Source organism: Mustelus asterias, chromosome 15 (assembly GCF_964213995.1).
Source record: "Mustelus asterias chromosome 15, sMusAst1.hap1.1, whole genome shotgun sequence".
NCBI lineage: Eukaryota > Metazoa > Chordata > Chondrichthyes > Carcharhiniformes > Triakidae > Mustelus > Mustelus asterias.
Window position 1 is genome coordinate 90,079,675 of NC_135815.1, and position 26,469 is coordinate 90,106,143.

Genomic DNA, 26,469 nt, shown 5'->3' on the forward strand with positions numbered 1-26,469 from the left:
TGCACCCCCTAAAACCGTGAAGCATATATAACATGCCCAATGTCCAGACAAATAAAGAATGACTCAGAGATCGTGACAGCAAGCCTTACTCAGTACTGCTATTCATGGAATCGTAGAATCCCTACAGTGGAGAAGGAGGCCATTTGGCCCATCGTGTCTACACCGACCACAATCCCACCTAGGCCCTATCACTGTAACCCCAAGTATTTACCAGGCCCTATTCCTGCAACTCACACATTTACCCTGCTAATCCCCTGACACTAGGGTCAATTTAGCATGGCCAATCAATTTAACCCGTGCGTCTTTGGACTGTAGTCCAAACGTCAAGATTTTCACATAAACCGGGAGAAAAACTCTTCAAGGAACTGTAGTCGACTGTAACCTATTGCATGCAGCATATTGATTCGCCATTCTTTGATATGTAGATTGAATATAAACTTGATCTGCCACATGGACTCTAAACTTGTAAATATTTTATAAAACAAGTAAATGAACAATATAGAATATTAAGCAGTGAATGCACCATCATCTTTGTTTCAAAAAAATATACAGACACCACTTGCAGGAAAATTGAAAACTGGCTGTCAGAGCAATTGACTTCCAACAAAAATACAACCTAAGCCCATTGCATTGAAACTGCACTTCCAACATAAATATTAAGCGAATAGCCAGTTAGCAATGTGCGTGAATATGTGTTCATGTTACCCATGTACCTTGTTATTGGGATCAGCACACGATAAATCAAACAACATTCTGCTGAACAAAGATGCTTTATGAAGAGGCCTAAGGTATGGTTGAAGGATTGAAGGAATGCGTGAAGATCTTTCATGCATGTCTTGCTGGTGAGAGAGAAATACGACTGGTCACCATTTTTATAGCAGTTATGTGATTGAAGAGCTTAAGTGGATGATACAATCATTGCACAACAATGACCAGAAGAGGTTGAGGTGGGGTAAGTCCATTTTCCTGGCTCCTTGTTGATATAGTCAATGTCATTTTGTGTGGCTTTTTATGGATTGTGATTTAGTGGCAGAATGCCTGAAACATTTGCCTGACAAAGATAAAATTGAAGTTTTGTGTTTATGTTGCCGTAACATGGGATTGTGGTATGTGATGTACCTGAGTTCTTATTGGGAATCATGAACTCAAAAACGAATTGTGCAATCCCAGTAGAATCATGAACTATAATTTACCTGAGCACTTACGTTGGATTGTACAACACAAGCTTGTTAAAGTTTTGATGCTGTGGTTGTTTTAGGGCGAATAGGTGTCAGACCAGTGGGGAAGAAATAGTCCCACTGTTTCATGTCTGAGTTATTTCAGGCCTTGACACCAAAAATCATTGCGCTGATGAGAAGCTTGTAGTGTCAATCACAGAGTTCCTACAGTGCAGAAGGAGGCCATTTGGCCCATCGAGTCTGCACCGACCGCAATCCCACCCAGGCCCTATTCCCGTAACCCTACATATTTACCCTGCAAATCTCCCTGACACTAGGGACAATTTAGCATGGCCAATCCACCTAACCTGCACGTCTCTGGACTGTGGGAGGAAACCGGAGCACCGGAGGAAACCCACGCAGACATGGGGAGAATGCAAACTCCACACAGACAGCAACCCAAGGCCAGAACTGAACCCGGGTCCCTGGCACTGTGAGCTAGCACGTACTGTGAGAATATTAAAGTGTTCCTGTTTTGAGATGCTCATATTAAAAACTAATTAATGGAGGAGAATGATTACAAATTGTATCAAATCTGGTCAAGTGGCGGATCTCAAAGGTTGGATTGTAAAACATTAGTATCACGCTTGCTATAGAGGTCACAGTAATGTATACATTGGTGGGTTAAATGTGAAAAGTTTGCTTTCACCGCACTTCATTTATTAAAACTGAGACCATCCAGTGTAATAAGATTTTAGCGTGTGCTCTAAATAGTCTTAATTAAGTAGAAACTAATTACTTTGTGTCTTGTCTGCATTTGTGTTTTCAAAAGTAAATCCAACAATCATAGGGTCCATTAATGTTGGATATTTGTTACAAATTCCTGATATTGTGACAATGTAAGTTCAACAGCCGAGGTTTAATCTACACAATAATAGTTCATGACCCTGAATGAATACATTGCGTGTTCTGCATAGAGGAACAGAAAATTGTTGTGCTAACTTTGTAATTGTGAAAGAGCAATTTCAGTTAATTGTAATTTGCGCTGCGTCTATTTAAAATGAAAATGGATTATCTAAAAGCCATAACTTTGTTGAAACATTTCAGTATACGTGATTTTGAATAGTAAATCTACCAAATCAGAAAAATACATCTATTCTTTAATGCTGTCTGTCATTCTTGATTTTGATTTTAATATGGTGGCATTCACATGTTTATAGTACTTGATTCCAAGTGCAATAACATCAAAAGCATGAAGCTAACGGTTAATATATTTTATATATGAATTTGCATTATTAACAAGTCACGTTGTTTCATAAATTGTGTAATTGCACATAATTTGATGGCTCACCAACACCTTCTCAAGAGCAATTAGGAATGGATAAAAAATGCTGGCCTTGCCAGTGATGCCCACATTCCGCAAACAAATAAAATATGTACAATTACCTGAGGTTGTACTGACTGTAATAACTTTAAAACCATTCAGTTATCAACAAATTAAATGTTTCTTTTTACATTTTTTTTGCATCTGTTTTGAAAGTAGATGAGATGTCTCTTGTGATCTTGTTTTCAAATATCTGCAAAATGCTTAAGCTATTTGTGAATTCTTTCAGAAGTTTTTTTTTTGTTTTTTTAGTGAACAAAAAAGACTGGAGCTGGAAAAAAATCTTTTGACATGTAGCAAGTCAAGTCAGTTGATGTAAGTAGAGCATTATGTTGTATGGGTATTAAAGTTTAAAGTTTATTTATTAGTGTCACAGGTAGGCTTACATTAAAACTGCAATGAAGTTACTGTGAAAATCCACTAGTCGCCACGCTCTGGCGCCTGTTCGGGTACACTGAGGGAGAATTTAGCATGGCCAGTGCACCTAACAGCACATCTTTCGGACTGTGGCAGGAAACTGGAGCACCCGGAGAAAGCCCACACAGACATGGGGAGAACGTGCAGACTCCACACAGACAGTGACCCAAGCCGGGAATTGAACCCAGGTCCCTGGAGCTGTGAGGCAGCAGTGCTAACCACTGTGCCACTGTGCAAGCACTTGCAGGGCAGGAGTTTCTTAACTTTTATTGTGACTACTACAGTAGGCTTAATCAAATTTGGAGCTTTTTCATTGAACCTGTTTAAATGTTCTACACCAGGTATCAGCAATATTATTTCAATGTCTGGTCTAATATAGAGTTGATAAACACTAAATTTTCTTTACTATTTCCTAGCAATGATCTGGATAAGCAGAGAGTCAAAATGCAGAACTGTTCCATCTGCTGCGAGAATACTCATGGTATATGCCACAGATGTGGCACATCCGGTGATAGAATTGGTCGAGAGCTGCTTCAAAGCTGCACATGGGGCTGTTTCCCTCATATATGTATTATTTCTCAATCCCCTTTTCCTTCAAGCTTGACAATGGTGGCCAATGAATTGAGAGGTCTTCTGAGCCTATCTGAAAATCTTGTCTCCTCATTGCTACATTAGTTTATTTCCCCAGTTTTTAAAAATTTACTTGCACATATCTCTTATGTTCTTTATGCTTGCCCCAACTTGTACTCAAATCTGCCAGAAGTGATGCAAATCAGTTGACCCCCTCGGAATTTTAAGTAACAGATTTATATAACAAATTGTGTGTGACATGGTGGATTGATTTGTGTGTATAATTAGGGGAAGGAAAACTAACAAGTAAAGGGTGATAATGACTAGAAACAAGCATCAGGAATCAATGTTCACATCTCATGGAAGAATTAAAAAAATCCCACAAATATCTGATGAGGAAATTCTCAGGAAATCCTGGCCTGGTCCAGCACAGCTTTTGCTCACTATTGCACAGTTCTACCATTAAAAGACCATGTGAAACTGCATCTCTGGAAGATTGGCACCTTCAGGGAAGGTAGAAAGAAAAGCATCTATCAGTGAAACCGAGATCACAGGGTGTTCCATGCATAGGTGGACTAATATCAAAATGGCTCGCCCGGCAGCTTTGGTGACTCTAGGTAAAGTCGGGCCGATCGCACGTCCTTGTGACGGTGACGACTCATTCGAATGTCTGCCCTATCAACTTTCAATGGTACTATCTGTGCCTCATTAATTCTGGCTGACATACTTACCTGTATTAATTTTAAAAATTATTTTTGGAATGTGGGTGTTGCTGGCTTGGTCAGCGTTTATTGCCTATCCCTAATTACCCTTCAGGGGGCATTTAAGAGTCAACCACGTTGCTGTGGCTCTGGAGTCACATGTAGGTCAGACCAGGTAAGGATGGCAGATTTCCTTCCCTAAAGGACCAGATGGGTTTTTATGAAAATCAACAATGGTTTCATGATCATCATTAGACTTTTCATTCCAGATTTTTATTCAATTTAAATTTCATCATTTGCCATGATGGGATTTGAACTTGGATCCCCAGAGCTTTACCCTGGGTCTCTGGATTGCTAGTACAGTGACAGTACCACTATGTCACTGCCTCCCCATAATGGTGGTATCACCTTTCTTTGCATATGCTGACACTTGAATTATCATTTTAAAATTGAACAGATTTGAGTTGCCATTTTAAGATACTAAAATGTCCAATTTTGCATATGGCTAATATTTTGCCTGATGCTCTTTCTATCCAAAGAGGTGTTTTGCTGACACTCTGTTTCTTTTTCTGAATTCCAGACTAAGAAGTGCCAGATTGAAAAGTTGTCTGAAAGAATTATGTGAACGGGAGAAAAAAGCCCAACTTCGTAACCATCAATTGCTCAAGGATTTTGAGAGTATTGAAGCCCAGGTCACAGCACTAACGTCAGGCTCAGACACACTGAAGCAAATGAAGGTAGAGGATTATTAACTGCTAATCCAAGTGGTTACTATTTAATAAATTGAATGGTATCAAGATTTCAGCGGAAGTTACAAAACAGAAAAGTAGTTTATAATCTTTGTGTGACTTGCACAAGACTGTAGCTTTCAGACCACTTCCATTCATTAATTTTGGACAATTCTGTAGGCTGGTGTAATTTTGTTTTTTTCCAGATTCTCATGTAGTTCAGATATATAGAGTTGAGAATCGTAGAATTCTACAGTGCAGAAGGAGGCCATTTGGCCTATTGAGTCTGCACCAACCACAATCCCACCCAAACCATATCCCCATTACCCTATGCATTTACTCTAGCTAGTCCCCCTGACACTAAGGGGCAATTTAGCATGGCCAATCAGCCTAACCCGCACATCTTTGGAGTGTGGGAGGGAACCGAAGCACCCGGAGGAAACTCACACAGACACGGGGAGAATGTACAAAATCCACACAGACAGTGATCCAAGTCAGGAATCGAACTCGGGTCTCTAAGTTGTGTGATCACGGGGATAGGGCCTTGGTGGGATTGTTATCGGTGCAGGCTCGATGGGCCGAATGGCCTCCTTCTGCACTGTCGGGACTCTATGATTATTGTTGGTGGAGGGATGGGTTGGTAAGTTTGCTGACGACACAAAGGTTGGTGGGGTTGTGGATAGTCTGGAGGGATGTCAGAAGTTACAGAGGGACATAGATAGGATGCAAGACTGGGCGGACAAGTGGCAGATGGACTTCAACCCAGATAAATGCGTAGTGGTCCATTTTGGCAGGTCGAATGGGATGAAGGAGTACAATATAAAGGGAAAGACTCTTAGTACTGTAGAGGATCAGAAGGACCTTGGGGTCCGGGTCCATAGGACTCTAAAATCGGCCCCGCAGGTGGAGGAGGTGGTTAAGAAGGCGTATGGTGTGCTGGCCTTTATCAATCGAGGGATTGAGTTTAGGAGTCCGGGGATAATGATGCAGCTAGATAAGACCCTCGTCAGACCCCGCTTGGAGTACTGTGCTCAGTTCTGGTCGCCTCATTACAGGAAGGATGTGGAAAAGATTGAAAGGGTGCAGAGGAGATTTACAAGGATGTTGCCTGGATTGAGTGGCATGCCTTATGACCGAGGGAGCTCGGTCTTTTATCCTTGGAGAGTCGTCGGATGAGAGGAGACCTAATAGAGGTATATAAGATGTTGAGAGGCATAGATCGGGTGGACTCTCAGAGGCTTTTTCCCAGGGTGGAAATGGCTGCTACGAGAGGACACAGGTTTAAGGTGCTGGGGGGTAGGTACAGGGGAAATGTTAGGGGGAAGTTTTTCACACAGATGGTGGGCGAGTGGAATCGGCTGCCGTCAGTGGTGGTGGAGGCAAACTCAATAGGGTCTTTTAAGAGACTCCTGGATGAGTACATGGGACTTAATAGGATGGAGGGTTATAGGTAGGCCTAAAAGGTAGGGATATGTTCGGCACAACTTGTGGGGCCGAAGGGCCTGTTTTGTGCTGTAGTTTTCTATGTTTCTATATCCAGAAAATTAATCAGTATATATTGTAAATTGATAATTTGGGAGATGCATCAAGTTATGAAGGCTATGTTCTGTTACAGATGCCACCAATTGTATAAAATAATGGATGTGCAACCTTTTTCCTTTCACTGTGCATTTTTCAAATACAGCACATTTGAAATAGAACATAGAACATAGAACATAGAAAGCCACAGCACAAACAGGCCCTTCGGCCCACAAGTTGCGCCGATCACATCCCCACCTCTAGGCCTATCTATAGCCCTCAATCCCATTAAATCCCATGTACTCATCCAGAAGTCTCTTAAAAGACCCCAACGAGTTTGCCTCCACCACCACCGACGTCAGCCGATTCCACTCACCCACCACCCTCTGAGTGAAAAACTTACCCCTGACATCTCCTCTGTACCTACCCCCCAGCACCTTAAACCTGTGTCCTCTCGTAGCAACCATTTCAGCCCTTGGAAATAGCCTCTGAGAGTCTACCCTATCCAGACCTCTCAACATCTTGTAAACCTCTATCAGGTCACCTCTCATCCTTCGTCTCTCCAGGGAGAAGAGACCAAGCTCCCTCAACCTATCCTCATAAGGCATGCCCCCCAATCCAGGCAACATCCTTGTAAATCTCCTCTGCACCCTTTCAATGGCTTCAACATCTTTCCTGTAATGAGGTGACCAGAACTGCGCGCAGTACTCCAAGTGGGGTCTAACCAGGGTCCTATAAAGCTGCAGCATTATCTCCCGACTCCTAAACTCAATCCCTCGATTAATGAAGGCCAGTACGCCGTACGCCTTCTTGACCGCATCCTCCACCTGCGAGGCCGATTTAAGAGTCCTATGGACCCGGACCCCAAGGTCCTTCTGATCCTCTACACTGCTAAGAATGGTACCCTTCATATTATACTGCTGCTTCATCCCATTGGATCTGCCAAAATGGATCACCACACACTTATCCGGGTTGAAGTCCATCTGCCACTTCTCCGCCCAGTCTTGCATTCTATCTATGTCTCGCTGCAACTTCTGACATCCCTCCAAACTATCCACAACACCACCTACCTTGGTGTCGTCAGCAAACTTACCAACCCATCCCTCCACTTCCTCATCCAGGTCATTTATGAAAATGACAAACAGCAAGGGTCCCAGAACAGATCCCTGGGGCACTCCACTGGTCACTGACCTCCATGCAGAGAAAGACCCCTCCACAGCCACTCTCTGCCTTCTGCAGGCAAGCCAGTTCTGGATCCACAAGGCAACAGCCCCTTGGATCCCATGCCCTCTCACTTTCTCAAATAGACTTTGGTTTGGGTGGTTTTATTCTAAACCAAATTCAATCTTTGGTAACTGGTCTTCCAGTTACCAACGGAAAGATTATTTTGGTGAGTTGGTTATTGGTGATTGTCCTGGCAATATTCTTCAGTATTAAATTTAGAATTGGTGAACAAAGGATTCAGATTTGAATGATTTTTCAATGTGGATGTCCGCAGAGGAGGATTTTTTTCTCAAATAAAATGTTATGTTGGATATTATAAGCTGGACATTTACATCACTTCGATTAGCTTTATTTGCTTCTGAACATTCTGCTTTCTAAAGTGAGATTTTAAAAAATATATATATATATTGGGATTACCATAAATGTTTGTAACTCAATCAATATAGTGGGTAAAAGCAACACACAGCATGGAACAAAGATAATTGGACCAAGAAGGTTCCAGGTTTTTTTCCTGGTTGAAGCTGAATTAGGTGATCACTGCTGGAGTGTCCATAAAACGCTATAATACCTCTTTATTCATGTGTCAGGAAGTGGAATAAAGCTGACAGAGCTCCTGCTCTTGACTATTATTCAGTGACCCATTCTGAAAAGTGCATGTGTGTAAACACTGTTTTTCACTTTTCAACACTGTGGTTAAATACCTTCTAACGCTCATTATCAAGGATCACACAGGATAATGACTGTGATACGACTCCAGCAAGTATCTGCACCTTCAGGGGAGGATAAAATTTGTGTAATCTTTTGCAAACGGAACTATTTCTTTTACAAAGCATGCAGAACAATGAAATACAATTGTGACCACATCTACTCTTTGTATTCAGCAGCTCTGTGACAACAATATTCGATGATTTGTCACAGGGCTGGTGGAAACTTGAGGCAACATGGACACATCCTCAAAACCAGTATTTATGATCTATCCATTCTGGATATCAGAAACAGAGATTAGATATTTTCATTGCACAATTTAACTGCAGAACAGAAGTTTTCACCAGTTGTATGAAAAACTGAACAACCTTATTCTGTCACTCTAACAGTTTTCTTGGTATGTGAAACCCAAGTCCCTTACTGGGGTTATGTTAAGAAAGGTCTTTGTTTCATATTTGACATGATATAATTTCATGACACTTTTGTCACTCATAAGGTGAAAAAATTGGATTCATTTTGGATGAATAATGATAATCCAGATTTCTGTGGAATAGAAGGAAGGTAGAACTGCTGCATATCAGGAAAGTGAGTGGCGTGTGGCTTGGTGGGGGAGACAAGTGGTTAGGTACTGAATTTAGCCCTCACTCTTATTAATGGATGTAAGACCAATGCAATAGTGGTCTTGGACCAACCATCAGTAAAAGATGCAACTGGCAGGTTGGTCATTTTTGCTCATTACTCATTATTTACCTATTCAATCACAAAGGTTTGCACTCATTCTAATTTTTTATATAGTTTGGATTGTGCATATTTTAAAAAGTAATAATCTCTCTTTAAGTCAAGGTCAGGCAAGTTATTTGCTTTTGTTCATACTTGTGAAATGAAAAGGTAATATTTTCAACAATGAGTGAATGATAGTGCATTTTATGGGAAGGCTTGAATGTTGCATATTTTCATTCAGAAGTTCAGGAGTATTTGTTCAGTAACAAAATAATTCTAATTCTTTTCCTGGCTGGATTTAAGAAAAACAATAGACTGTAACCCTGGAGGACAGCCAGCTAGCCACAAGACGTAAGTTGCTTTCCACCCAGGGAGGGTGAAAAGGGAACAGACATCCTGATTGGTACAAACCTGTTTTTCAGTTTGGACAAACTACTCTTCAGTTGATATTTACTCAGAGTTCAGTTTACATATTCTCACTTCTGTAACACAATATTGTAACTATGCAGCATTTTTTGAACAAAATAGATAATTAAAGAAGAAAATTAATAAAACATAGGGAATCAATATATATCAGACAGATGCAATATTAAAACATAACCACAATAAACAAAGCAATGCTATTCTATGAGCATTTGAGTGAAGTAAAAGGACAGTGATAAGATTATAAAAGTTTAAATAAGCACAATATTATGTGGAAGAGCAATGATCATGGGTGTAAGTAGCTGAGTATGTCAGCAGGCTGGCATTCCATGCTAATGCACGTGCAGTGATAGGATGTGGGGTCACCTCTAGAATTGACAAGTTGAGTTTCCAACTTCTGCCTCCTTACTGTAGAGAAATAGCAGGACAAGGTGCTTTCTTGCAGTGGGGAGAGGCCGATGTGACCACATAATTCTGATTACGTGTGTGTACCATTAAGCAGGTATTTTGTCTTCTCTTTGAGGAGTGGTAGGTACAAAGTTAACTTTGGATTTAGGGAGAGGGGGCTCCAGAAAGGTTAACCTTGAGGAGACCCCTATAACCAATCTATTCCTTTCCACTTTGTGCATTCAGTGTCTTAAGTTGGTGTTTAACCAAGTTTGCCAGCTGTATGTCGTGTTCTCCCCTACACTGTCCATGATCAGGTTCTATATTTCAATTATGCGAAAGAAGCCAGATTCTATGGAACCTCATTCTTGTAACTGAACATCAACTGATTCCTTAACTTGCTAATTTTTCTAATCTCAGCCCTTCTAGAATTAATGGTGCAGCATCTGCCTATTGATTATGTACCGTGCTCTAATCAGCTGGAATAAGCAGCAAGCAAAAAGTAATAATGGGAATGATCAGGAAACAAATGATGAGCAGCATTTAAAGCAGGCCGGGTTTCTTCTTCTGGACAATGTTCTCGTACAGCTGTGGATTTGTGTGTGCCTAATGTAGTTATTTAGAATGGAATGTTTGTGGGTGTGTTGTATTTTGTAACTGGAAAAAATAAGTTCCTGGCAACAATGCAGCAAAAAATTGTTTCTTTAGGAAATTTTGTTGACTGCGGGTTTGAATATCAAATGGAATATGATATTCCATTGATATTCCACCACTAATGGCATCATAACGGTAAAAACCTATTAGAACTGTTCTTCCCTAATTCCTCATACAGTGCAGGAAATATTACACAATGGAGGTGCCTTAAAGTATTTAAACTTCATTTTCTTTCTCGTTCAGTAGATGATGTATGTCTCATTTTGAAGGAATATCTGAAAGGTAATTTAGGAGACGCACTACTGTAAAGTGTGATTCATGTAAAACTGCTGTGTCTTGGGAGAATGGAAATTAAATCCTATCCAAGTCTCCACTTTTCAGTAGATTCTGTAGCAGCTGTTGGATGTTTACATAAAAGAGGCCAATTACGCTGTTGACAACTGTACTGATAATGAAATTGCTGTTCATTTTGTCACCCTTTTTGACACTCAGCTGAAATAACTAATATAATTGGATGATTAGTTACTTATATGCATTATTTTTAAACACGAGTATGCTTTTTGCATTTTTTAAAAAATGTATCTGAACAGCAGTGCCAGTGTCCAGAAGCAAGTTTCAGTCAGATGTTACTGGGGAGAGGGATAAATGTCTCAGTTGTACTGCATGTTGGCATTGGGGTGGCAAAATCGTTCTTGCACCACATCTTGCACAACCCTGACAAGATGATCTTTCATTGCTGGCGCTGTGTGGTTTGATGTTTAGAAATAAGTCAGGATCTTCCCTATTCTGTCTTTGGGTTTTGATAGAAAAGAACTGACTAATCCATCAGCTCTTTTTCATCATTCGAACTTTCACTAGCAATGGCAGGAGTGCAGAGCATTTTACATACATTTAAAAATGGCTGCATCGAACTCTCAAATAGTGTCAAGACCAATGAAGCAGCCAAGGAGCTATGGAAGATAAAATTTGCAAACAAATTATGGAAAATGAAATTTCATGCAAGTACAAGCCCTAAAATTAATGCAGAGAAGTTCCATCATCATTGAAGCTGATTCATTGTGTCATGACTGAGTTATGAAAAAAGGACTTTTCAGACAAAGAAAACTAATGACAATTTCTTTATAGGAGAATATATGATAGTAAGTGGAATAAAGAAAAGGTTATTCCTGAGGGAGCTCATTTTTGGCTATCTGGACTCAGTGTCCAATCCATTTAAGTTGATTTTGCAGGAGTTTTGCCTGAATGCAAGGCTGAGCTGGCCTCAAGAAGGACTGTTGGGGAGCACTTCAGCGGTCACAGGCATTCAGCCTCTGATATTCGGGTAAGCATTCTCCAAGGCGGCCTTCACGACACACGATGGCGCAGAGTCGCTGAGCAGAAACTGTTAGCCAAGTTCCGCTCACATGAGGACGGCCTCAACCGGGATATTGGGTTCATGTCACACTATCTGTAATCCCCACAGTTTGCCTGGACCTACAGAGTCTCACTGGCTGTCCTGTCTGGAGACAATACACATCTCTTTAACCTGTCTTAATGCTCTCTCCACACACATTGTTTGTACCTTTAAGACTTGATTAGCTAAGTGTGTGTGTGTGTGTGTATTCGCATTCCAACCATTATTCTGTAAATTGAGTTTGTGTCTTTATATGCCCTGTTTGTGAACAGAATTCCCACTCACCTGAAGAAGGAGCTTAAGGCTCCGAAAGCTTGTGGCTTTTGCGACCAAATAAACCTGTTGGACTTTAACCTAGTGTTGTGAAACTTCTTACTCAAGAAGGACACCAGCATTTGTTTGACAGTTCTCCTATTAAATCTGGAGGATGCGTAGAAGTGATGCTGAAACAATTTATTTAGCACCCTTATGTGTCACTGATACACAGCCCTGTGCTGACTGCATTTCAGGAGTGTGAAGACGATAACTGCTTTGTACACTAGGACCTTTGTTGATTTGAGGAGGTATTTGTTGTTAAATACTTGCTGCTGCAGTTTGCAGAAGGCTGAGCTGATGCACCTGATCCAGTGTTGGAACTCCCTATCAATGGTGGCCTTTTGAGAGAGATGGTTTCCAAGGTATGGGAAGTGCTTAACATGTTCCAAAGTGTCCCATTCAATTTCTATTGTGGGGGGGAAGGTGGAATATTTGACTGGCCAGATATGAGTTTTGTTTTGGCAATATTCAGGAATGGGCCAAATCACTTGTATGCAGAATACAAGGGATTGAGAGTAGCTTGCAAATTTCGTGCAGAATGGCCACAACATTGTAGTCATCTGCAAACTGTAGCTTGTGCACATCTATGATGGTCAGTTTAGTTTTGGATTAGAGGCAACTGAGGTTAGAGTTTTCTTCCAAGTGATTTAATACTGTTACCAGAGAGCAGTTAACCTTTGAGATGAATAGCCACTGTCAGGTAGATTGTAAGTAATTTGGAGACTATCACACAGCCTTGCCTGACCCTGATCAAGGTTTTGAAGACATTATTTTCAGATCTCCCACTCAAGGCAGGTCAAATTAATCTAATGATGAAGTAATTCAGCAATGTGACGAAGTTTCTTGGACATCCAATTGGAGCACAATCCACAGAGCCTCATGTTTTATTGAGTCAGATGCTTTTGTCAAGTCAATAAATGCAATGGAGAGTTCTGGTGTTGTTCTCAACATTTTTCTTGGATTTATCTGGTAATGAAGGCATGTCTAAATTTCCTCTGGAAGGTCTAAAGCCACACTGTATCTCCGGGAGGATTTCCTCAGCTTGTTGCTGTTCTCCCATCGAAGGCTAGTTTATCCATGGATTCTACCACAGAGTATTGGAAGGCAGCCTGGAGAGTATCGGCTGTATTGTGAATTCATGGTTGAGATGCTATTCAAAATGTCCTTTCCAGTACTGACAGATGACATTGTCATCCTTAAGAAGAGAAATACCTTTCTGTGAGCAAAGGGGTTTTGTCCATTTGAGCTTGATCTATAGATGGTCCTGGTGGCTTCATAACTGCTTTTTGTATCATGATGGTCTGCATATTGTTGCACCTCTCAGGCTTTCTCTTCCCGGCACATGCTGTTTATCTTCCAGATTTATCTTTGGGAATCAGCCTTAAGCTGCTGGAAAGCTGCCTGCTTGACATGGAATCTTGGGTTGTTCTGAGAATTATTGAAGGCTTCTTGTTTTTGTTCTAGGATGTTACATATTTCAACACTGTTTTCATCAAACTATGTGGAGATGCGGCGTTGGACTGGGGTGAACACAGTAAGAGTTTTAACAACACCAGGTTAAAGTCCAACAGGTTTATTTGGTAGCAAATACCATTAGCTTTCGGAGCGCTGCTCCTTCATCAGATGGAGTGGAAATGTGCTCTCAAACAGGGCACAGAGACACATAATCAAGTTACAGAATACTGATTAGAATGCGAATCCCTACAGCCAACCAGATCTTAAAGATACAGACAATGTGGGTGGAGGGAGCATTAAGCACAGGTTAAAGAGATGTGTATTGCCTCCTGACAGGATAGCCTGCAAGTCCAGGAGGCAAGCTGTGGGGGTTACTGATAATGTGACATAAATCCAACATCCCGGTTTAGGCCGTCCTCATGTGTGCGGAACTTGGCTATCAGTTTCTGCCCAGCGACTCTGCGCTGTCGTGTGTCGTGAAGGCCACCTGAGTCGATGAGTTGAGCGCCATATCCTGTTCTTATGAGGGCATCTTTCAGCGACTCATCGATCAAACGTTCCGATGCGCCACAGCGAAAAACCGCACCGACCTCCTCAGAAGACAAACACGGGACACGGTGGACAGAGTACCCTTCATCGTCCAGTACTTCCCCGGAGCGGAGAAGCTACGGCATCTCCTCCGGAGCCTTCAACATGTCATTGATGAAGACGAACATCTCGCCAAGGCCATCCCCACACCCCCACTTCTTGCCTTCAAACAACCGCGCAACCTCAAACAGACCATCGTCCGCAGCAAACTACCCAGTCTTCAGGAGAACAGTTACCGCGACACCACACAACCCTGCCACAGCAACCTCTGCAAGACGTGCCGGATCATCGACACGGATGCCATCATCTCACGTGAGAACACCATTTACCAGGTACACGGTACATACTCTTGCAACTCGGCCAATGTTGTCTACCTGATACGCTGCAGGGAAGGATATCCCGAGGCATGGTACATTGGGGAAACCATGCAGACGCTACGACAACGGATGAATGAACACCGCTCGACAATCACCAGGCAAGACTGTTCTCTTCCTGTGGGGAGCACTTCAGCAGTCACGGGCATTCAGCCTCTGATCTTCAGGTAAGCGTTCTCCAAGGCGGCCTTCACGTCACACGACAGCGCAGAGTCGCTGAGCAGAAACTGATAGCCAAGTTCCGCATACACGAGGATGGCCTAAACCGGGATGTTGGATTTATGTCACATTATCCCCCCACAGCTTGCCTCCTGGACTTGCGGGCTATCCTGTCTGGAGACAATACACATCTCTTTAACCTGTGCTTAATGCTCCCTCCACCCACATTGTCTGTATCTTTAAGATCTGGTTGGCTGTAGGGATTCGCATTCTAATCAGTATTCTGTAACTTGATTATGTGTCTCTGTGCCCTGTTTGAGAGCAGATTTCCACTCCATCTGACGAAGGAGCAGCGCTCCGAAAGCTAATGGTATTTGCTACCAAATAAACCTGTTGGACTTTAACCTGGTGTTGTTAAAACTCTTACTGTGTTCACCCCAGTCCAACGCCGGCATCTCCACTTCATCAAACTAGTCAGTTATATTGATGCTTGAAACCAATGGTCTGGACAGAGGCATTTAGTACAGCTGACTTTATTTGATCTCAATGTTTTGGAATTGAATTGAATATGTGATGATTTTCCATATTATTTGTGAGCTGCAGAGGGAATTCCTCTCTTCGGTCAGGCTGCTTTAGGGCTGAGATATTGATCATCTTCTGGGCCTTGGTGCCAGATGGATGTTTACTACCGATTGAAAAAGCCTGTGATCTGTCTGGCAGACATCAGTCACTCATGTGGATTGAGTGAAAAAGTGTGTGTTGGGTGTATCTGGCTGCTGAGCAGTTTCCATTGGATTTGCAGTTGATTAAAGTTCAGCATTTTGCATTTTAAATGTTTTCCTGAGAGTGACGATTTTTGATGTCATTTGAAATGTCTCTCCCTTCATGCTTCCTTTCAGAGAATATTCTTGTCTGCTTGTCACCTTCGTCAGATGGTGTTGATCTCATATTTAAAGAAGGTTGCTGTCTCATTTTTTTTAAGTACCAAATTTCCATCAGTTGAAAGTTTAAAAAAAAATTATTTCAAAAATAGAGGCGTTTTTGTGGTACCTGGTCCAAAGAAATTAACGCCAGTATATCCAACTGTTTCACATAGCTAAAATTCTCCGTTCCTGGTATTACAGGGCCTTTGACCCTGATGTAGTAACAGGAAAAAAGCTGTATAAGTTGCAGAAAATGCTATTTAATAAATATAGATTTGATTTGATTGCATGCAGCCCAATTAGTGAAACCCAAATTATTCCTTTGACCTTTGCCTGACAGAGATATACCCAGTAAGAAGTTTAACAACACCAGAGATATACCCACCAGGCAAAGACTCAGACACTGAATGAGCAAATAATACCAACATTTATTGATTATAAGCAAAATAAAACAACACTACACTTATCAATTAACTAAAGGCTAATCAATCAAAGAACTATTAATTAGCTAACTAATAAGAGGAAATGAAGTTAAAATATACTTCTCAGCAAAACCCTATAGATTTCACACTTTCAAATGGATGGCCAACCCAGAAGAAGGGACAATAACCTCAACTCCTTGTGCCAATTGACTCCCCCTTGGTTTCTATTTTGGAATCTGAAGCACTTTGCAATCACCAAAGGCTTGGCGAAAAATGTGCTTGGGAAATATCTATGAGCTGTTCATAGTTTTAGTGCCTGGCTTCTCAGGTTGCACTTAAACTTATACCTTTGGCCAATAGCATATGGTGTGGACTGGGGTGAACACAGTAAGAAGTCTCACAACACCAGGTTAAAGTCCAACAGGTTTATTTGGTAGCAAATACCATAAGCGTTCGGAGCGCTGCTCCTTCGTCAGATGGAGTGGAAATGTGCTCTCAAACAGTGCACAGACACAGAAATCAAGTTACAGAATACTAATTAGAATGCGAATCCCTACAGCCAGCCAGGTCTTAAAGGTACAGACAATGTGGGTGGAGGGAGCATCAAACACAGGTCAAAGAGATGTGTATTGTATGGTACAGACCTTGCCTTCAAGCATTTTGTTTGGCTTCCTTCTTTTATTTTCAGTTCATCTGTAATATCCTTTATGCTCCCTAATTCTCCATCAAACACAACATTGTGTTCCTTTAGAATTTTTCCTCCCATCACGCTCAAGAAAGTGGGCACCCTGATATCATTAGCTATTTTATTTGCCTACGCAAACTAGCCAAAAAGCTCACTATTGGAGCTCCATCGCTTCACATTTTCAACATGTGGTGCCAAGATGCCAAAAATTCCCGCCATTACTCTACTAATGGAGGTTTCCCGTATGTGCACTTCGCAGATACCTTGATTTTTCTTTCATGTAAGACAACAACCTGAGCTTCAGCCTCTTATTTAACACACCCAATCTATAAGTGCTCTGCATCAGATTGCCGTTGCTCACACCCACTGAGCCCGTTGGGTCTGGAGCACATGTGAAAAGCTTCATTTCTAACCTTTCTGTTCCAGACTTTTCTTGGCAAATATCTTCATCCTGGGTCGCTAACAGTGCTGCTCATTGTTCTCATCATTAGTTTTTATATTGTATATTGGAGAATGGCACTAGGGAGCACAGAGGGTTGAAAACAACAGAGCTTTATTTACAGGTGTGTGCTCTCTTCCATGGCTGCATCTTCTGTCTTTCCTCACACTAGGGACTTGTGACTTCACTTCCAGTGAATATCTTAATACATTAACACAACAGAACTTCAGTAAGCTACTAAGAATTAATATAAATACATAACATCACCCACCTTAGTCCATGTCACTGGAATTGGCTAATTGGCCAATAATGTTGTAAGGATTAATTTAATTGGTTCTAGCTAATTGCACAAATTGCCTTAAATGTAAGACAATGGCTTGCTTAAAGCGGCGTCCCTTATCTTAAGGCTTACAGGCAACACATTGATCCAACTGAGACTGAGCCAGACAAGGCCAGTGTGTTCTTGATACGAGAGGGTCCCATGGATAGTTGAGGCTCTTTTTTTCCAGTCTCTGTGACAGCACTTTTAATTTTTTCACAGGGGAGTTGATGGAAAAATACAAAGATTTGACATATTTGATTAATAATTACTTATCCTTCAATTACAGGATAATTGAGTTACTTCCTACTAATAAAACTATCTGTTGCTAGTCAGTGATTACTTCATATCTCTATATTAAGTTAGCTTGTTATATTCAGTTAGCAAATTCAACATAGCTTATTTTCATGTTCACACGTTGGTATAAAATGGGCAAGTAAAGCAAGCACACTAAATCATACTAAATAAAATCTAAAGTCTAGGTGGGGCGGGTTTACATTTATATTTACTTCAAAATGTTAGGGGGATTTGTAATTGAATTTAAAAATGTTTGAAAAGGACTTTCAAGAGTTTGTGTCATTTGTAAATGGATCCGTTACATTTTTGGATAATATATACTGGTGCATATGACCTCGTGACTCTTAACCTTGCAACAGGACCAGAGGAAAAGAAGTTAAAAGCATTACTACTCATTATTAGTTCTATCTAGGTACCTATGTACGCATATGTCTTCCTGGAAACAGTATGAATATGATTGCTGTGTTAGCTAAAGTTAAAACGTGGAAGATGAGCTACACCAATATTTTTAGTTTGGAATGAATGTTGGCCCTTTAAGATCTAATTGAAGCCTTGAAATATCTGGCAGTAATTCAATTGGAAATTATTCAGCCATTCTTGCTGTTGAAAGTTTTATTTAATTTGGAATATGTGAAATTTAATAAATTAAATTGGGATTTTTAAAATTAATGAACCCTTTAAGATATGAACTAGAAGTCTCGCTAATTGCCACTGCAAAGCTTTTAGGTATAATGTTGAGGTGTATGTGGGAGTCTTTAATTCTGGATACAAGATACATGGATATAATATTTGGCAGTCTTAAATTCGCCATGTTCAACTGTGTGAATTGGAAATGGATTCTGGTTAATGGTTATATCTGAAAAAGTAAATTTTGGACAAAACTCTTACATAGGGCTTAAAAAGGGCTTTGGGAACAAATTTTTGTAACATAAGATGTTGGATCAGACTTAGGCAATTTGGCCCATCTGCTCCGCCATTCAGTGAGATGATGACTGATCTGATTTAATCCTCAGCTTCACTTTCCTGCCTTATCCCCATAACCCTTGACTCCCTTACGAATTAAAAATCCATAACGTAATGTCTGAAAAATCAAAATAACTGACCAAAGTCTATCAACTGATAATTGCTCTTCAATTATCCATAGCCGCTAATTAAGGCTAAAATATCATTTGAAGCCATATAAAGCACTTCATCTAACTCAGTATCTTTTCTATATGAAAGTTCCAAGTCCTGGTCAGTTATCTTGCACTACACTGCAGTGTCCAACACTGTGGACTTTGGCCTTTCACGTCCCAGAAAATAAATACTCAATTTTCAGAGGTCTGAGCCAAATATAATACTCTCCTGTATCAGTGCTTCGCGCAATTTATGCCGCTTTATCATATACACCAAACTCAATTATCAAACATTTCTTGTTGTTTGTTACAGTGTTAATGCAGTCAAAGGGCAACTTTGTCTCCCATTGATTGCTTAGCATTTGAATTTTGCTTTCTTCCCCATTAATTGTATTTTTATTCATTTTCACTCTTTATTTTAAAGACCTTAAATATTTCATAGTTTTTTTCCCCCCATAGCTAAAACCAAACTATTACTTGGGGGGTGGAAAAGGAATTAATGTTTAAACAAAAATGGCAGTATATGTTAGTGAAATTGTGCAATCGTGTAGTTTTAAACATATGATTTCTGAGAATGGAGTTTTGTTACTTGGTTAACTATAGAGAAAAACAGGCATGTTGGCCATTTTCATGCAGAGTAGTTTTGTCCACTGATTGTTTATCAAAAAAAGCAACGTAGGACTCCCAAGGGACAATTTGTCCGACAGTTTATTCTTCCGAGAATTTCCCTACATAAAACTGGTGTGTATTCTTGCAAGTTTTGCTAAATCGCGAACTGATTTACTTCCCTCTTGAATGTTTCATTGAGCTTAATGTTTCCTGCGCTAGATGGCAGTTTATTGCATAGGTATGGAATGTGTTATCTAGAAAGGTTACAAAAAAATCTTCAGCTAATGGTGGTTAGAATGTACAATTCTTTCTCACAGTCTATGGTTGAAGCAAATGAGATGGTTGCTTGAGTAATAATAAAGTGCAGAAGGATGGGATGCTGTTGATTAAGCAATAAATTTTATTTTTAGTTTTATTTATTAGTCACACGTAAGGCTTACATTAACACTGCAGTGAAGGTACTGCGAAATTCCCCTAGTCGCCACACTTCGGCGCCTGCTTGGTTACACTGAGGGAGAATTTAGCATGGCCAATGCACCTAACCAGCACATCTTTCAAACTATGGGAGGAAACCGGAGCACCTGGAGGAAACCCACGCAGACATGGGGAGAAAGTGCAAACTCCACACAGACAGTGAACCAAAGCAGGAATTGAACCTGGGTACTTGGCGCTGTGAGGCAGCACTGTTAACCACTGTGCTACCGTGCCACCCTTGTGTAGAGCAAGATAATAGTGCACACTTGATTGGTAAATGTCCTATTTCTCTGCTGTAACATTATGATTTTATTTTAATACAAAGTGTGAAAAAGTGATATCTTATGCTTAGATTAACAGTAATTTTAAAAAGAAGCTCAGTTTTTGCTGTTAGAATTGAATCAAAATGAATGGAACTGATCAGACATTTTTTTATTTAATCACTTCATGACTTCTAAGAGAACTTGGATAATTTCTCTCCCCATTTATTTTAAATGAGAAGAGATTTAGCTTCAAAATGTGGATTCATCTTATTGCCTTCCTTTGAATCTTCTCCCCTGCATCTAGATCTCTTATGCATGGCAACAACATGTCTACCTCTGACATTACTAATGCTTTATAAAGTATCTGAAACTCTGTCCTTAGATTTGTGTTTTAGCTGTCTACTTAATTATAATCAAATATGTTTTATGGCTCTGCAACTGTTGCCCTATTTTGCACCTTTATAATGTTTAAAGTCTTCAAAGCTTTGAGGGGAGCAATTAATTAAACCAAAGCAGACTGAAGCAGCTGGTTGGGTAGTTGTAAAGCAGCTGCTTTCGACAGAAACCGGTAAGGCGCATGCCAATCATAGAGCTGATAGAAGTTGGTGGGGTTATTTTAGGAAGAGTCCATAAGACAAAGGAGTAGAAGTAGGCCATTCGGCCCATCGAGTCTACTGCACCATTCGATGAAATCATGACTGATCCGACATGATAATCCTCAACTCCACTTTCCTGCCTTATCCCTATAACCCTTGATTCCCTTACTGAATACGAATCTGTCTATCTCAGCCTTGAACATGCTTAATGACCCAGCCTCTACAACCCTCAATGTAAAGAATTCCACATATTCACTACCCTCTTGAGAGAAGAAATTCCTCCTCACCTCTGTCGTAAATGGGTGATCCCTTAATTCTGACATTGTGCCCGCTGGTCCTAGACTCTCCCACAAGGGGATACAACCTCTCAGCAACTACCTTAATCATGTCCTTATGAATCCTATATGCCTTTCTCAGGTTGCCTCTCATTCTTCTAAATTCCAAAGAGTACGTAACATCTCCTCATAAGAAAATCCCTGCATACCCAGGATCAACCTAGTGAGACTTCTCTGAACTGCCTCCGATGCCAGTATATCTTTCCTTTGACAAGGAGACCAAAACTATTCACAGTAAACCAGGTTTGGTTTACAAGGTACAAGGAGCGCTGCTCCTTCGTCAGGTGAGTGGGAGTTCTGTTCACAAGATTGGCCATTCCAACTATTATTTTGTAAATTGAGTTTGTGTCTTTATATGCCCTGTTTGTGAACAGAACTCCCACTCACCTGAAAAAGGAGCAGCGCTCCGAAAGCTAGTGGCGTTTGCTACCAAATAAACCTGTTGGACTTTAACCTGGTGTTGTTAGACTCCTTACTCTATTTTTATACTCCATTCCCTCTGAAATAAAAGCCAAAATTCCATTTGCCTTCCCTATTACCTGCTGAACTTGCATGCTAGCTTTTTGTGACTTAAGCTTAAGGACCTCCAAATCCCTCTGTGCTGCAGCTTTCTGCAATTTTTCTCCATTTATGTAATATTTAGCTGCTTTATTCTTCTTATGAAAATGCATAATTTCACATTTTCCTATAGTCAGGACCATTTAGAATATACTTTGGAAATGAGCTTACTATGAGAAATGGAAATTGCATATCTGTAAAGTACAGGGTTTTTTTTTACATAGAATGTAGACAGAATGGAGTACATATACAAGGTAAAATAATGAAAACATTCTGAAATTTAATTATCAAAGATACTAAAGTTTAGATATCCACTTAACCTTGCCCAATAATAAAATTAATTTGGGAGTTTAATCTATGCACATTTATTTATCTCTTGCAGATCTTCATTATTTTACAATATTTAGTATAGTTCATTACACTCTTGGTTTTGAAATGTCATTATTTACATTTGTAAATTCAATTTATGGGGTACAAGTTGTTTGCAATGAATCCCCCAATTGTGAATTATCTAATAAATCATTTGGTTCCATACTAGATTCAACCATCAGGCAAGACTGAATGCTTCCATTGGTAAATTTAAAAGATTTATTGACAATTAAGAAGGTAGAAAAGTTACATGTTAAAAAGATAGAAGATAAAGTTTCAATTAACAGTAAAAGGTGAAAGCTTAACTTGACAACTAATCAGATTTCTCACCTTCCTTTTGTTGATCAGGCCAAAGACATGAAATGATGATAACCTCCTGGCCACTCAGTACCTGGACATGCTATATAAAAAATTAAACCCTCAATTTATACTTTCTTATCTCAAATTAACCTAACTGTTGAACAATAATTGGTTAACTTAACTGTCTGCCAACTTATAATTGGCTCCTGACACCTGTGAGCATCCCTTGATGCAGTAATACAATGAATGGGCTATACAAAATGCTTCATACTTGAATAATGCCCCATTTACAACCCATCTTAATGTAACTTGCCAACGTCATGAAGGCTTAGGTTCAGCACACCTTATCTTTGCAGCCTGGTTTGAGAGACAAGTCTGACAATTTAGAGACTTTTACTAAGTTTCAATTAATGTATTTAAAATCAAGTGTTAATTATGTCCAATTATAAAACATAAAACAACCAGCCCTACCAATATATTTAATGATTATTTATTTATTCATCAACTGTCTCACAGTGAGACATACTGCTTGTCCTGGCTAATTTCCAATAGTGCAGTAACTGGTTTATTTTTTAAAATGTCTTCTAGATTAGTACAAAATGGCTTCTGCCCATGTTAGTTCACTCTGCTAAATAATGGGTGAAATTTTTCCATCCCGCCCACCATGGGAATCGTAACAGGCGGGGCGGACCATGCAAAGGTCCTTTGACCTCGGGCGGGACTCTCCGGCTTTAGGGTGAGCGTGGCCGGAAAATCCTGCCCAAAATGTTGAATCAAATTACAAAATTGTCAGTTCACATTAAAATTTTTGATTTTAAACCTACCAACAGTACTGAGCTAGATTTTTTGCCATGCCTGCTTTATTGATGATAATTAGATGAACAGATGTGGAAAATAGGACAAATATTCATTGTGCCAAATCTATACCCACTTAAGTGTGTTACCAATTTTCAGCCATCATATTTAACAGAGAGAGGAAGTGCCCTCACCTCCAATTTCTGCATGAATACAAGTAAATGAGGCTGTAATAATATGATAATATGCCTCATTTTCCATAGAATCAAATCTAAGTTTTAATCATGGTGATATAAAACTGGCATGTAATTTAGTAGGCATTATTGTGAAGGCAAAAGTAAGTTCAAAATGACAAGTTTATTAGGTTACTGATGCTGTTAAAGGTATTATTGCTTTGGTTTGATTTCCTTGCCATCTACTTTGCCATCGGTCTGTATCTTGATGTATCTTGATGTATGGGGGGGCGGCACGGTAGCACAGTGGTTAGCACTGCTGCTTCACAGCTCCAGGGTCCTGGGTTCGATTCCCGGCTCGGGTCACTGTCTGTGTGGAGTTTGCACATTCTCCTCGTGTCTGCGTGGGTTTCCTCCGGGTGCTCCGGTTTCCTCCCACAGTCCAAAGATGTGCGGGTTAGGTTGATTGGCCAGGTTAAAAATTGCCCCTTAGAGTCCTGAGATGCGTAGGTTAGAGGGATTAGTGGGTAAATATGTGGGGGTAGGGCCTGGGTGGGATTGTGGTCGGTGCAGACTCGATGGGCCGAATGGCCTTCTTCTGCGCTGTAGGGATCTATGATTCTATGTTGATAACATATCTCCAACCTCCTTTTCACACGGGGTTTTAAGTTTTTTAAGTTTATTTATTAGCGTCACAAGTAGTCTAACATTAACACTGCAATGCAGTTACTGTGAAAATCCCCTAGTCGCCACACTCCAACACCTGTTCGGGTACACTGAGGGAGAATTTAGCATAGCCAATGCACCAAACCAGCACAGTGGGAGGAAACTGGAGCATCCGGAGGAAACCCATGCAGACACGGGGAAAACGTGCAGACTCCACACGGACCATGGCCCAAGCCGGGAATCGAACCCGTGTCCCTGGCGCTGTGAGGCAGCAGTGCTAACCACTGTGTCACCGTGTTGCCCCCACCGTCCTGCCCCAATGGGTTTTCCATTAGTCTGTATCTTTGCTTCTTGGGGGAAGAGGAGGAGCAATAGCGGGAGACCAGATTGGTGAGACTGCACAAGTTACACAATGCACCCAGCACCAATACTCCCCTGTCTGAGTATACAGGTAGAGGTTTCAGTTTACAAGAGAAGCTCTAATAATTATACCTCATGCATTGAGCAAACCTGTGACCACTTCCAGCATGTGCACCACTCTTAACAGCATGGTATTACCTGCTCCACATGGACCAGCACACAATCCAATGTGTTTCCACTGCCTGGAGCTGAGCCATGATATTGATCTGAGGCTGATCCCAATGTGTGCAGCTTTTCTTACAAAAGCAGAACTGAGATTAAAAAAGAGAAAGGTTAAAGTAACACCTACATATTTTTGTGTATCATAGGTTGAATATGAAAAACAGATCGAAAGGTTACTTCCAGTTTGGAGTAAGAACTTGAAACCACAAGGGAAGAAGGAAACAAGTATGGAACAAGTAAGATTGGAAAAGTTTTTTTATTTATGTATTTTATTTATTTTTGCCAAAGAAAAATCACGTACAAGCTTATATAACGTATCTAATGATTTATTTTTAATGTGACACTCAGAGGAATGTTTTGTCATATAATGGCTCTCGATATCTTCGTGCAATTTAGGAGATTTGCATGTTTCAATATTATTTCAGGTGATGGCAAGGAATGTTCAGTCAAAAGTTCTTATAACTTTTCTGGAGGTATTATTGGTTGATTCACCATTCTTGAAATTCTATCTTTACTCTTCTGTCTCTCCATGTGGAGACAGCCGGAACTCTCTCACCTCGCCCGCCACGGAATCGGCGTGGGCAAGGGTCCGACAACGGAACTCTCCGTTGACCTCTGGTGGGAATTTCCGGGCTCGCCCGAGTGAGGCTGTAAAATCCCGACCATACAGCATGTACTGTGACTACTTCATGAAGGTCTAAGTCGAAAAAGAGTGAAGTCACATTGGTATATGTTTCAAAAATGCTTGATCCACAAGAGACTTTGTTACAGCTGTGTCAGGCTGAACCGGAATGTTCAGCTCATGTTGAATTCTGTCTCTATATAGTCCTTATTGTAAAACACGCCTGCTTCCACCTCCGTCATTTGTTATTCTAATGCTTTCCTCTTATCATTTACTTTCCATAAACTTTAGCTCATTTAAAATTTCACAGCTTATATGCTATCCTCAACCATGTACAATTTGCCCACCTTTTAAAAAAAGTAAAGTTTATTTATTAGTCACAAGTAAGGCTTACATTAGCAGTGCAGTGAAGTTACTGTGAAATTCCCCTAGTCGCCACACTCCGGCGCCTGTTCGGGTCAATGCACCTAACCAGCACGTCTTTCAGGATGCGAGAGGAAACCGGAGCACCCGGAGGAAACCCACGCAGACACGGGGAGAATGTGCAAACTCCACACAGACAGTGACCCAAGCCGGGAATCGAACCCGGGTCCCTGGCGCTGTGAAGCAGCAGTGCTAACCACTGTGCTACTGTGCCGTCCCTTTATGCTGTAAACAGTGAGATGTACACTCAACTGCACATCACACATGGCCCACAAATTCCCATGCAAATGTCTCACAACAAGGCGGATGGATCTGGAGGAGCTCATTGCTTATTGTGGACATAATTATGTGCCAGATCATCTATTAGAATGATTGGTTTTGATGTAGGACCAGAGGATGTCAGAGCATGCCAGTTTAGTCCCATCCTCTTCAAGAACCATTTGAAAGGGAAGCCTGTAGAATTCACGAATGTTAGATTTTAGTTGGTGCCGTTGCATTTCACTTCATGTAGTTTCCGGGGTGTACTGTGAATTTTTAAAAACATTTTTGTAAAGATTATGCATAGGATATGATGGAAAACACAGACTTCTTGTTCCTGTGCATTCATTTGTGCTTCATTCAGCCAGCCAGTA

General features: G+C 40.6%; 1 protein-coding gene across 1 annotated transcript in view; it reads left to right on the top strand.

Moving 5' to 3' along the window:
* The window catches only part of kiz (kizuna centrosomal protein), a 141,452-nt gene that overhangs the window by 20,301 nt on the left and 94,682 nt on the right, over positions 1 to 26,469 (top strand). The window contains exons 2-4 of the mRNA XM_078230606.1: positions 2,794 to 2,856; positions 4,810 to 4,966; positions 24,939 to 25,028. Of these exons, the coding sequence (XP_078086732.1) occupies positions 2,794 to 2,856; positions 4,810 to 4,966; positions 24,939 to 25,028 (310 nt within the window). The remainder of the gene's footprint in view (positions 1 to 2,793; positions 2,857 to 4,809; positions 4,967 to 24,938; positions 25,029 to 26,469) is intronic.